Genomic DNA, 12,967 nt, shown 5'->3' on the forward strand with positions numbered 1-12,967 from the left:
ACATTTGTATTGTGTGTTTTTTTCTGGATTTTTGGTTGATATTCTGTCTCTATCATTTAAAATACACCCATGATAAAAAAAATATAGACCCTTCTTTTTTTTGTAAGTGGGCAAACTTACAAAATCCGCAGGGGATCAAATAATGATTTTCCCCACTGTACGTACACACACCTATTTTTAAGTTGGTCAGGTCACAGGATCCAGCTCCCCTTTGTTAGCCTGTGCAACTGCAGGGGAGAAGAGGGAGTGCAGTCAACGGATGGGCCATTGAAGCCTATGGGTGATGCGACCGCTCCAGGCCTTACTAGCCATTGTTGGTGTGCTCTTATCTCCCTGCAGCTGTGCTGGCTGACACAGGGGATCATGTGACCAGAGCAGCTAGAAAATAGGCTAGTATACAGATTCTTCTCCCCCCCCCCCCCCAGTGCACTTTCCTCTGTGGCTGATTAGGTTTTTGCTGCCCATGCAGTGGTCTGGGGATTTAAAAGCCGTGGTTTTCTTCCCTTCGGGATACCAGGATAGATCAGAGCGATTCTGATTGGTCACAGCGTTGGTGTGATCCATCCTGGCATCCCTAAGAATGAAGGGAAGATCAAATCCCCAGACAACTACGGCTGCCTGGGCAGTGAAAGTTAAAGTGTTTGTAAAGCTAAATAAAATAACAAACATGTCTGATACTTACCTTCTCTGTGCAAATCAATTGCACATAGCGGCCGCAAACCTTTTTTTTTCCCGATTTCCCCCCCGCTGGCTTTCTTGGCCCCTCCTCTTTCTACAGTGCCCCCGTGGGAAGCCACTTCCCACAGGGGCACTCGTGTGTGCTCGCTCTATTGGCTCTATCTGTGTCTATTGACACAGATAGCGGGACTCAGCCCCGCCCCCTCGTCACTGGCTTTGATTGACAGCACTGGGAGCCAATGCCCAAGGGAGACACAAAAGGGGGGGGGGGGGGGGAAGAGCTGCAGATATGCACGGCGCTGGATCGAAAGAGGGCTCAGGTAAGTAAAAGGGGGGCTGAGGGGGGGGATGCTGACACCTAATGCATTCCTTGAATTAAAGTAAAAAATGTTTAGGCTTTACAACTACTTTAATCATCCGCAGAGGAAAATGCAGTGGGGGTTGGGGAGGGTGTAATGTGGTTTAGTTCACCTGTTTATTTTTTTGTGAAAAAGGTAAATTTGCATATTAAAGCCACAACATTTTACATTTTGAATAAAGCAGGAAAGAGTTATAACCTGGAACATGCTTGCTGTCACCGCAAAGGTGTGAAGTATCCAAATTAAAAATAAAAAAAAATAAAAATTTTAAATTCTGTACATAGGGACAAGGTAATCTAACCCTGGGATCTGTTGAGTCTCTTTAACTGAATTCACAGAGAGAGAACACTGTACCTTTTTTTTCACTATTTTTTAAAAGCAGATTTAACCACTTCAATACCGGGCACTTTCACCCCCTTCCTGCCCAGACCAATTTTCAGCTTTCAGCGCTGTCACACTTTGAATGACAATTGCGCGGTCATACTACACTGTACCCAAATGAAATGTTTAACATTTTGTTCCCACAATTAAAACTATCTCCTTTCTTGAGACCCAAAGATGCCAAGACAGTAAAAATACCCCCCCCCCCCACCCCTTTTTGGAAAGTAGACAGTCCAAGGTATTTAGTGAGAGGCATGGCAAGTTTTTTGAGGTTGTCACAATTTTTTTTTTTTAACCACTTCAACCACTTTCCCCCCTTCCTACTCAGGCGAATTTTCAGCTTTTAGCGCTGTCACTTTTTAAATGACAATTGTGCGGTCATGCTACACTGTACCCAAACAAAATTTGTATCGTTTTGTTCCCATAAATAGAGCTTTCTTTTGATTATATTTGATCACCACTGGGGTTTTTATTTTTTTGCTAAAAAAATAAAAAAAGACCAAAAAAAAAAAAAAAAGTTTTCTTTGTTTCTGTTATAAAAGGACATTTTCTCCTTCACTGATGGGCACTGAAAGACTGCACTGACGAGGCACTGGCAGGCATTTATTGGCATAATTTATGGGCACTGATTGGCATCCCTGATGGTCCTGAGTGGGCATCCTTTGGGGTGGCTGCACTGATAATCAATCCGTGCAGACCCCCCCCCCCCACATCAGGAGAGCAACCGATCGGCTCTCCTCTACTCGCGTCTGTCAGATACAACACTTTTCCTGTTTACACTGTGATTGGACACAGCTAATCATGTGGTAAAGAGCCTCCGTCAGAGGCTCTTTACCTAGATCAGAGTTACGGCGTGTCAAACTGACCCACCACACCACCGATCGCCGCGCTGCGTGCACTGGCTTGTTATCCTGCTGGACGTCATAACGCCCAGTCAGGATAACTGAACCACCTCCTGGCTGTCATTCTGCTATAGGCAGGCTATATTTTTTTCCTAGGAGAGTAAAACCACATCCTGCCCGCCGCATAGAAAAAAGGATGGTGGTGGGGTGACTTTTGGGATGATGTCGTCCCACTTTCGCTGCGGGGGGGCACGCAACACAGCGATCAGCGGCTTGCTGTGTTCCTGGGACACAGCGCATCCCCAATCTCGGTAACGAGCCGATGACGAGGCTCTTTACCCATGAGATCGGCGGTGCCCAATCACAGCTGATCACATGTAAACAAGGAAATGTCAGTTATCAGCTTTCCTTTCCTCAGGCTGACAGTCGGTGAGGAGAGCCGATCAGCGACATTCTCTCACAGGGGAGACCTGTACAGATAATAATCAGGGCACTGATCATCAGTAAAGATAAAAAGAAAGAATTTCTCCTGCGCTCGTGAAGGCGTTGTTGGTATAGGGTGGTAGTACTTTCAAAATAAGAAAAGTTGAAAGATAATCATGCGTGTCCTAAACTGACCAGGGGTGATCCGAAGAGAGCCACGTGAAAAAGAAGGAGAGGTGGGAAGGCGCGTGATCTGACGCTTTGATCAAGATAATGCAGTTTTATTCATATATAAAATAGATAAATGCATATAAAAAAATGTCTACATAAAAACAAGGTTACAAAATATACACATAAAATTAAAAATTAGACATGCCCATACAGGGGCAAGTGCTAAAAAAGTGGGCCGACGCGTTTCGAGGGAATCCCTCTTCATCAGAGCCTTGAAGAAAAAGAAGTCTGTACAATGTGGTGGACCAGCATAAAAAGGAGTGGTTGGCTGGAAAGTGTATCACATGGTAAGTAATGGATTCTCCTTATGCCGCGTACACACGACCGGTTTTTCCGTCGGAATGAACTCCGAAGGTTTCTCCGAAGGAATTCCAATTCCAGCGGTCTTGCCTACACACGGCCAACCCAAAGTCCGACCGTCTAGAACGCGGTGACGTACAACACGACGGGACTAGAAAAAGGAAGTTCAATAGCCAGTAGCCAATAGCTCCCGTCTCATTCTTGCTTCAGAGCATGCGTCGTTTTTGGTCCGTCGGAACAGCATACAGACCAGCGGTTTTCCCGATAGGAACTGATTCCGTCAGAAAGATTTAAAACATGTTCTATTTCTAGATCCGTCAGAATTTTCGAGAAAAAAAAAGTCTGATGAGGCCTACACACGATCGGAATAGACGATGAAAAGATTCCGTTGGACTTTTCCTGCCGGAAAGGCCGACCGTGTGTACGCGACATTAGTTCTAGAGCTGTCCATATCCCAGCGCTCTATATAGCATGGAAAGATGTGTTTCGTAGGTTTTTAATGAAAATTCCATATGTGTCTGTCAATCGTACCTGCATCAAGGATTATTATGAAGAAGTTGCAGCCTACATGCATCAATTTAGGGACAAGAGGCAGTTGCTTCTGTAGGAGTTCTCCAAGCCTCTTACCCGAGTGTTGCCTTCTGCTGAAAAGAAGTTTGTAACGGTCTCCATGTGTGTGAAACATCAGCGGTCTGAATCATCAGTGCTGCATATTAGTGCCACCTCCTCAGCGCACATACGTGAAGGAGAACAATTACTTACCGTATTTATCGGCGTATAACACGCACCCCAAGTTTAAGAGGGAATTTTAAAGGAAAAAAACTTTTAGGAGGGAAGTTTAAGGAAAAAAACTTACATTTAAATGCCCATCAATGCAGCCTTATCAGTGTCCATCTGCAGCCTGGCCCAGTGTCATTGCAGCCTTTGCAGCCTTGTGTCATTGCAGCTACAGGTATTTAAAATTGGCGCCGATCATCGGCTGTGTCCGCCCTGTAGCACGCAGGCGCCGAGGAGACTCCCAAAATCTCTGAACATCAACAGCTGATCGTGAGCCGGCGCCGACATACACAAAGCCGAGTGTACCCGGCTAGTCTCGGCTCCTCTCGCAGTCCCGCCCCTATAATGGGCATAACACAGGTCCAATGGCGTGACTGTGAGCTGAGCCAAGACTAGCCGGGTACACTCGGCTTTGTGTAGGTCGGCGGCGCTCGCTCCGCTCACAATCAGCGGAGATCGGCGTATAACACGCCCCTACGATTTTCCCCTGATTTTAAGGGGAAAAAAGTGTGTGTTATACGCCGATAAATACGGTATTTACAACATTTTCTAACAAACTAAAAAAAGTGGTTTTTATATTTAAAATTTTCGGTCTTTTTTTTTAGCAAAAGATAAACCCAGTGGTGATTAAATACCACCAAAAGAAAGCTCTATCTGTCTGAAACAAATGACAAAAATGTAATCTGGGCACAGCGCTGCATGACCGCGCAATTGTCATTCAGATTGCGACAGTGCTGAAAATTGGCCTGGGCAGGAAGGCAGCTTTGAATATTAAAAATAAATTAAATATTGTTTTTGGCTTGTGGTGCGCAGATGCAGTGAAGATCCGCTTTAAAAAAAATCTCCAAGAATTACGCTTCAAAATCATATCAACAAACAAAATAATGTTCTTCTAGGACTATGGTCAGGACTTTAAGTAGTTTGCATCTGGGTCAATTCCTCAATTATACGTGTAAAAATTGACTTTCTTTTGCTAGAAAATGAACCCCCAAACATTATATATATATATATATATATATATATATATATATATATATATATATATATATATATATATATATATATATATATTTATATATATATATATATATATATATTTTTTTTTTTTTTTTAAGAGGCCCTATAGAATAAAATGGGTGTTGCAATTTTTGTATGTCACACGGTATTAGAGCTGCACGATTCTGGCTAAAATGAGAATCACAATTTTTTTGCTTAGAAGATAGATCACGATTCTCTGACGATTCTCGCGGCGTAACATCATCTTTCACATTAAAACAAAAAAAATTGGGCTAACTTTACTGTTTCGTTTTTTTTTATTCATTGAAGTGTATTTTTTCCCAAACAATTGCATTTGAAAGACTGCTGGGCAAATACAGTGTGACATAAAATATTGCAGCAATTGTCATTTTATTCCCTAGGATCTCTGATAAAATATATATAATGTTTGGGGATTCCAAGTAATTTTCTAGCAAAAAATATTGATTTTAACATAAGAAAGAAGTGTCAGAAAAAGATTTAGACTTTAAGTGGTTAAACTTCCTGCATTTACAGGTTGTTGAAAACTTGGCAGACTGCCTGGATTATTTATTTACACAGAAGTTCTATCCCTTTGATCTAAGAAGGAAGCTTAGTTACAATGTTTCAAGTTAAAAACTTGGCAGACTGCCCTGATACTTTCTTTTGACAGCTGAGTGAGCAGATAGTAGTCTCTCCACTTGTTTATATGAAAGAATCGGCAACCTCTGCAGGAGAGATCTCAGGGGAGGGTGAATCGAGATCACGATTTTTTTAACGATTAATTGTGCAGCTCTACACGGTATGTGTGCAAAAATAAATAAAACACTAAAGTTAGCCCAATTTTTTTTGTATAATGTGAAAGATGATGTTACGCCGAGTAAATAGATACCACATGTCACCGCTTTAAAATTGTGTCTGCCCATGGAATGGCGGCAAACCACGGTGCTTAAAATTCGCCATAGGCGACGCTTTAACCACTTAAGGACCGGACCTCTTTGAGATTTGGTGTTTTAAGTTAAAAACTGTTTTTTTTTTTTGCTAGAAAATTACTTAGAACCCCCAAACATTATATATTTTTTTTTATTCCTCACACCCTAGAGAATAAAATGGCGGTCGTTGCAATACTTTCTGTCACACCGTATTTGCACAGCGGTCTTACAGGCGCACTTTTTTTTGGAAAAAATACACTTTTTTTAATTTAAAAATAAGACAACAGTAAAGTTAGCCCAATTTTTTTTATATTGTGAAAGATAATATTACACTGAGTAAATTGATACCCAACATGTCACGCTTCAAAATTGTGGAAAATTGTGGAATGGCGACAAACTTTTCCCCTTAAAAAAATCTCCATAGGGGATGTTTAAAAAATTCTACAGGTTGTATGTTTTGAGTTACAGAGGAGGTCTAGGGCTAGAATTATTGCTCTCGCTCTACCAATCGCCGCGATACCTCACGTGTGGTTTGAACACTGTTTTCATATGCAGGCACTACTCACGTATGCTTCCGCACGCGAGATCGGCAGGACGGGGAGCGTTTAAAACATTTTTTTTTTTTCTTATTTTACCTTTTTTTTTTTTTTTTTTTTTTTTTTTTTTTTATACTGTTCTTTTAAAAAAAATGTGTCACTTTTATTCATATTACAAGGAATGTAAACATCCCTTGTAATAGAAAAAAAGCATGACAGGACCTCTTAAATATAAGATATGGGGTCAAAAAGACCTCAGATCTCACATTTACACTAAAATGCAAAAAAAAAAAAGTCTCTTTAAGAGCTATGGGCGGAAATGAGGTTTTGACGTCGCTTCCGCCCTGCAATGGTATGGAGATGGGTGGGGACCATCTTCCACTCACTCGTCTTCATAACAGGACACAGGATCGCTGCCGGCAGTGGAGGGCACCGGAGCGTGGCGAGAGGGGGGGCCCCCCTGTTCTGCCACCAATAAAAATGAACTTGTGGCGAATCTCCCACAGAGACCGGGGTTATGGTAGCTAGCTGCTGCCATGACAACGATATCCATCTTCAAAGTGCCGACGTATAACGTGGTTAAATGCCTTTACAGGTTACCAGTTTAGAGTTGCATAGGAGGTCTAGTGCTAGAATTATTGCTCTCGCCCTCACGTTCGCAACGATACCTCACGTGTGGTACGATCATCATTTACATATGCGTGTGGGAGTAACAGATGCGTTTGCATTTGCACGTAAGCACGATGGCGCTTTTACAATTTTTTTTTATTATTTATTTTATACAAAAACATTTTTTTTTTTTACACTTTTTTTTGGGGATTAACTTTATTATCACCACGAAGGAACTATTTTTATTATTATTATTATACAGGATTTATATAATCGCCAACAGTTTGCACAGCGCTTAACAAAATGAAGGCAGACATTACAATTTGGTACATGAGGAATCAGAGGGCCCTGCTCATTAGAGCTTACAATGAACAACATGGGCCGTGACAGGTCCTCTTTATGGAGAGATTTGGGGTCTATTAGACCCTAGATCTCTCTCCTCTGGCCTCCCATATAGCCGATCAGACAAAGATCGGTCGGAACAGCTGCTTTCCTGGCCGCCAGGTAAACAAGGAGGCGGACCCGGAAGTGAAGAACTGCTCGTCGCTCCCGCTTAATCGGGGTTACAGAGAGAGAGGAATGACGTCAGTTCCTCTCTCTGTACAGGGCAGCCATCACCACCGGCCGCATCGCTCCCGGGACGGTAGAGCCCGGGGATGGCGGCGGAGGTGGGGTGGGGGAGCCACCCGCAGGAGTGATTGAGCGGCTAATTAGCCCCTTGGATCACTTCTGCCTTACAAGGAATCACCGGCTGAAAAGATCCATACCGGGGTAATGCCTGTAGGTGCATCGTTCCGGTATAACCACTGAAACCCGAGGACGTCCGGGGGGGCAAGTGGTTGAATGACCATAGGAGGCAAATCTAAAGAATAGCCCAAATACACATTCTGATGTCTCCTCCATACAAAAAAAAAAAAAAAAAAAAGGATTAATAATTCCCCTTTTCATTCATAGAAAATGATCCTGTTCTCATGATAGGTGAACTATGTTCCCATCCAGTCACCACTGGTTTTACAGTCTTAGAATCTTCCTGCTGGCAATGGTCGTACATCCCCCCCATACAGATTTCTAGTATGGGGGTGGGGGGGGACAATCTGGTCACTGTTGGTGATCCCGTCCATTCCTGTTCCAGGCTCTAATACTGGATGACCGTTGTTGCTCCACTCATCCATTCACTCTTCCGTCTCCGGGGTCACGTATTCCGTACAGACACGGGTTTCCGCTTTGCGGCCTTGGGTTTTTCTGGCACATACAGTGTAGAGAAGCGGCACTCCTCCATAGGCAAGCTTGAATTCTGCGTGAACCAGGGGTGCAGGTAACCATTATAAAAATCCTTGGCCGATAGTTTCCTCTTCAGTTTCACAGTTCTGACTCCAACCCAGCCATCCTGCCAACACACAGAGTTCACAGAGAGGTCAGACACAGCTCGGAGGAAGACTGAAGTAAGCGTTTGTACACCAAAACAGACTCATATCAACCAATCAGATGTCAGCTTTTCATGCTCGGAACTGGACAGAAAAGGCTACATGCTGACTTGTTATGGTATTACAGTGGAACCTTGGAATATGAGCATAATCCGTTCCAGAATGCTTGTAATCCAAATCACTTGCATATCAAAGTGAGTTTCCCCATAGAAGTCAATGGAAACGAAGATAATTCGTTCCCCATTGACTTCTATTACATGCAATACTGCATGTGGCCAGAGGTGGGAGGGGGGCGCCGGCGAGCCTCGGAAATACGCAGGGACAGCTCGGAAAGCCTTGGGAACAGTCTTTCTGAGTGTTTCCGAGTATTTCTGAGTCATTCCGAGAATTTCCGAACGGCTCCGAACCGTTCTGAGTGTCCCCGGCGCCCCCTCCACACCTCTGGCCAACTGCGGTACTGCACCACCCATTAGCTTGAATTCTGCTCGTTTTGCGAGACAACACTCGCAAACCGAGTCAGAATTTGAAAAAAAAAAAAGTTGCTCGTTATTCAAAACGCTCATTAACCGGGTTACTCGTAAACCAAGGTTCCACTGTAGAGGTCAGCTTTTGATGATCTGAACTGGACAGGAAAGGCTACATGCTGACTTGTTATGGTATTATTATTGAGTAATGACAGGGAAATACCAAGCAGGCAGAAACAGTACAATCAGAGCAACAGATAAGCCCACCTTGCATCGTAACGCCAAGATCTCAGGCCCAGGAAGATATCGAATAGCTCCAGGGACTCTTGAAAAATCTGCAACCAAAAGAGATTAGTATCATAACTGAGGCATGACTACCGACCAGGTTTCTTATTTTATAGACTTATTCTTAAAAGGAGCAGCGATTCCTAAAGAATACAGTGCATCCAGGAAGTATTCACAGCGCTTCACTTTTTCCACATTTTGTTATGTTACATCCTTATTCCAAAATGGATTCAATTATTATTATAATTATAATACAGGATTTATATAGCGCCAACAGTTTACGCAGCACTTTACAATATAAAAAGGGAGACAATACAGTTATAATACAATAAAATACAAGAGGATTAAGAGGGCCCTGCTCAGAAGAGCTTACACTCTAATAGGGTGGGGCAGGTGGTACAAAAGGTTGTAACTGTGGGGAATGAGCTGATGGAAGTGGTTGAAGATTAGTTGGGGACGTGATAGGCTTTCCCTAAAGAGATGAGTTTTCAGGGATTGCCTGAAGGTAGCAAGAGTAGGGGATAGCCGGACCGGTGGAGGTAGCGAGTTCCAGAGGATGTGAGAGGCTCTGGAGAAATCCTGGAGATGAGCATGGGAGGAGGAGATGAGGAAGCTTGAGAGTAGGAGGTCTTGAGAAGAGCGGAGAGGTTGATTTGGGTGATATTTGGAGACAAGGTTGGTGATGTAGCTCGGGGCAGAGTTGTGAATGGCTTTGTATGTTGTGGTTAGTATTTTAAATTGAATTCGCTGATTGATTGGGAGCCAGTGTAGGGATTGGAGGAGAGGGTTGGCAGACACTGAGCGGTTGGTAAGGTGGATAAGTAAATTCATCATTTTCCTCAAAATTCTACAAACAATACCCCATAATAACAACGTGCAAGAAGTTTGTTTGAAATCTTTCCAAATTTATTAAAAATTAAAAAAATCCCATAAGTATCACAGGCTTTGCTCAATACTTTGGTGAAGCTCCTTTGGCACCAATTACAGCCTCTAGTCTTTGAGTATGATGCTACAAGCTTGTCACACCTATTTTTGGGCAATTTCTCTCATTCTTCTTTGCAGGATCTCTCAAGCTCCATCTGGTTGGATGGGGAACGTCGGTGCACAGCCGTTATCAGATCTCTCCAGAGATGTTCAATCAAGTTCAAGTCTGGGCAACACAAGGACATTCACAGGGTTGTCCCATATTCACTCCTTTATCTTGGCTTTGTGTTTAGGGCCGTTGTCCTGTTGGAAGATGAACCTTCGCCCCAGAGCGCTCTGGAGTAGGTTTTCATCAAGGATGTCTCTGTACATTGCTGCATTCATCTTTCCCTCAATCCTGACTAGTCTCCCAGTTCCTGCCACTGAAAACATCTCCACAGCATGATGCTGCCACCACCATGCTTCACTGTAGGGATGGTATTGGCCAGGTGATGAGCGGTGCCTGATTACCTCCAGACATGACGCTTGCCATTCAGGCCAAAGAGTTCAATCTTTGTTTCATCAGACCAGAGAATTTTGTTTCTCATGGTCTGAGAGTCCTTCAGGTGCCTTTTGGCAAACTCCAGGCGGACTGTCATGTGCCTTTTACTGAGGAGTGGCTTTCGTCTGGCCACTCTACCATACAGGCCTGATTGGTGGAGTGGAGGGCTGTTCTTCTGGAAAGTTCTTCTCTCTCCACAGAAAAACACTGGAGCTCTGTCAAAGTGATCATCGGGTTCTTGGTCACCTCCCTGACTAAGGCCCTTCTCCCCCGATAGCTCAGTTTGGTTGGCTGCCCGCTCTAGGAAGGTCCTGGTGGTTCCAAAATTCTTCGATTTACAGATGATGGAGCTGATTGGGACCTTCAATGTTGCAGAAAATTTTCTGTACTCTTCCCCAGATCTGTGCCTCCATACATTCCTGTCTCGAAGGTCTACAGACAATTCCTTGGACTTCATGGCTTGGTTTGTGCTCTGACATGCACTGTTACTGTAGAACCTTTATATAGACAGGTGTGTGCCTTTCCAAATCATGTCCAATCAACTGAATTTACCACAGATGGACTCCAATCAAGTTGTAGAAACATCTCAAGGATGATTAGTGGAAACAGGATGCACCAGAGCTCAATTTTGAGTATCAAGGCAAAGGCTGTGATACTTATGTACATGGGATTTTTTCATTTTTAATAAATTTGCAAAGATTTCAAACAATACTTCTTTCACGTTGTCATTATGGGGGATTGTTTGTAGAATTTTGAGGAAAAAAATGAATTTAATCCATTTTGGAATAAGGCTGTAACATAAAATGTGGAAAAAGTGAAGCTCTGTGAATACTTTCCGGATGCACTGTACTTGTATGAAAAAAAGTCTCCTGTTCTCTTTGTATTGCTTCCTTTGTGCAAAATCCCTGGTGTTCCTGCCAGTCCCTCTGCACAGCGTGGTCAGTTCTTTAGCTGTGTTGGGAACTCAGCCTGCTCTCCTCCAATGATTAAACTTATCCTGACAACCCCACGCTCAGCATGACTCAGTTTTTTTCCCGGAAAAAGAATGGGAAGTCCTCATACTGTTGCTGGATCACAGTGCCGTATACTGTATGGAGCGGATTATACATATGGCCGCCCACCATACATATACTGTGGCAGGGCGGCCACTCTGTGCCAGATCACGTACCTAGTACGTGACCTGACACTTCCGTGTCTGGGGCGCGTGCCGCCCGCAATCCGCTCCCGCTGTGATTATACACAGCCGGAGCCCAGCAGCGGGTACAGCAGACTCGATGTCTGCTGGCCCCCGCCAAATACACAGGACATAGACAGAACGCCAATCTGTCTATGTAAACAAGGCAGGTCGCCATTCTGTCAGGAGGGAAGGCACCGATCCTGTGTTTCTGCAAAGCAAGGACACGGATCTTTGCCTTCCCCTAGTCAAAGCACCTCCCCCCACAGGGAGTAAGCACATCCTAGGCACACATTTAACCCTTTCATCGCCCCTGATGTTATCCCCTTTCCAGCCAGTGTTATTAGTACAGTGACAATTCCTTTTTTTTTTTTTTTAGCACTGTATTGGTGTCACTGGCCCCCAAAAAATGTCAAAAAAGTTTCAGTTAAAGTGGGGTTCCACCCAAAAAAAAAAAAAAAACTACATGAAAAAAACCTTAAAAAAAATACAAAAAAACATTTGGATATATATTTTTTTTACTTACCTCTAAATGCCTGTTGCTAGGGGGTCCCTCGTAGTCTGCCTCTTTCAGTGCCTGGGCTGGTGACATCACTTCCCCCCTCGGCACAGGAAGGGCTCCGCTCTGCTCCCTCCCTCCTGTCAATCATCTGGGACCCATTACAGGTCCCAGGTGACTGAGCGGCCAATCACGGCGCTCTGCGCCGCTCGCGCATGCGCAGTGGGTGCCAGGCTGTGAAGCCACAGCCCGGCGCCCACAGTTGCAATGCCGGCGCCGCTGAACGGAGGGAGAGACGAGTGGGGCTTCGATCCCCGCATCGCTGGACCCTGGGACAGGTAAGTGTCCAATTAAAAGTCAGCAGCTGCAGTATTTGTAGCTGCTGACTTTTAATTTTTTTTTTTTTTTTGACTGGACCTCGGGTGGAACTCCTGTTTAAGTGTCCGATTTGACCGCCGCAATAGCGCAGTCCCGCTATAAGTCACTGATCGCCGCCATTACTAGTTAAAAAAAAAAAAATATATATATATTTGTTGTTGACATGTTTGTTATTTTTAAAAATAAAAAACGATCC

The 12,967-nt window shown here is 43.8% G+C and overlaps 1 protein-coding gene across 1 annotated transcript in view; it reads right to left on the reverse strand.

Moving 5' to 3' along the window:
• Nucleotides 1-6,229: 6,229 nt before the first annotated feature.
• Nucleotides 6,230-12,967, reverse strand: part of MTFMT (mitochondrial methionyl-tRNA formyltransferase) — a 35,637-nt gene continuing 28,899 nt past the window's right edge. Inside the window, exons 8-9 of the mRNA XM_073618337.1 lie at nucleotides 9,238-9,305; nucleotides 6,230-8,469 (exon numbers count right to left, since the gene is read on the reverse strand). Coding sequence (XP_073474438.1) covers nucleotides 8,275-8,469; nucleotides 9,238-9,305 — 263 coding nt within the window. The 3' untranslated portion in view covers nucleotides 6,230-8,274. The remainder of the gene's footprint in view (nucleotides 8,470-9,237; nucleotides 9,306-12,967) is intronic.

This window comes from Aquarana catesbeiana, linkage group LG03 (assembly GCF_042186555.1).
Source record: "Aquarana catesbeiana isolate 2022-GZ linkage group LG03, ASM4218655v1, whole genome shotgun sequence".
Lineage (NCBI taxonomy): Eukaryota > Metazoa > Chordata > Amphibia > Anura > Ranidae > Aquarana > Aquarana catesbeiana.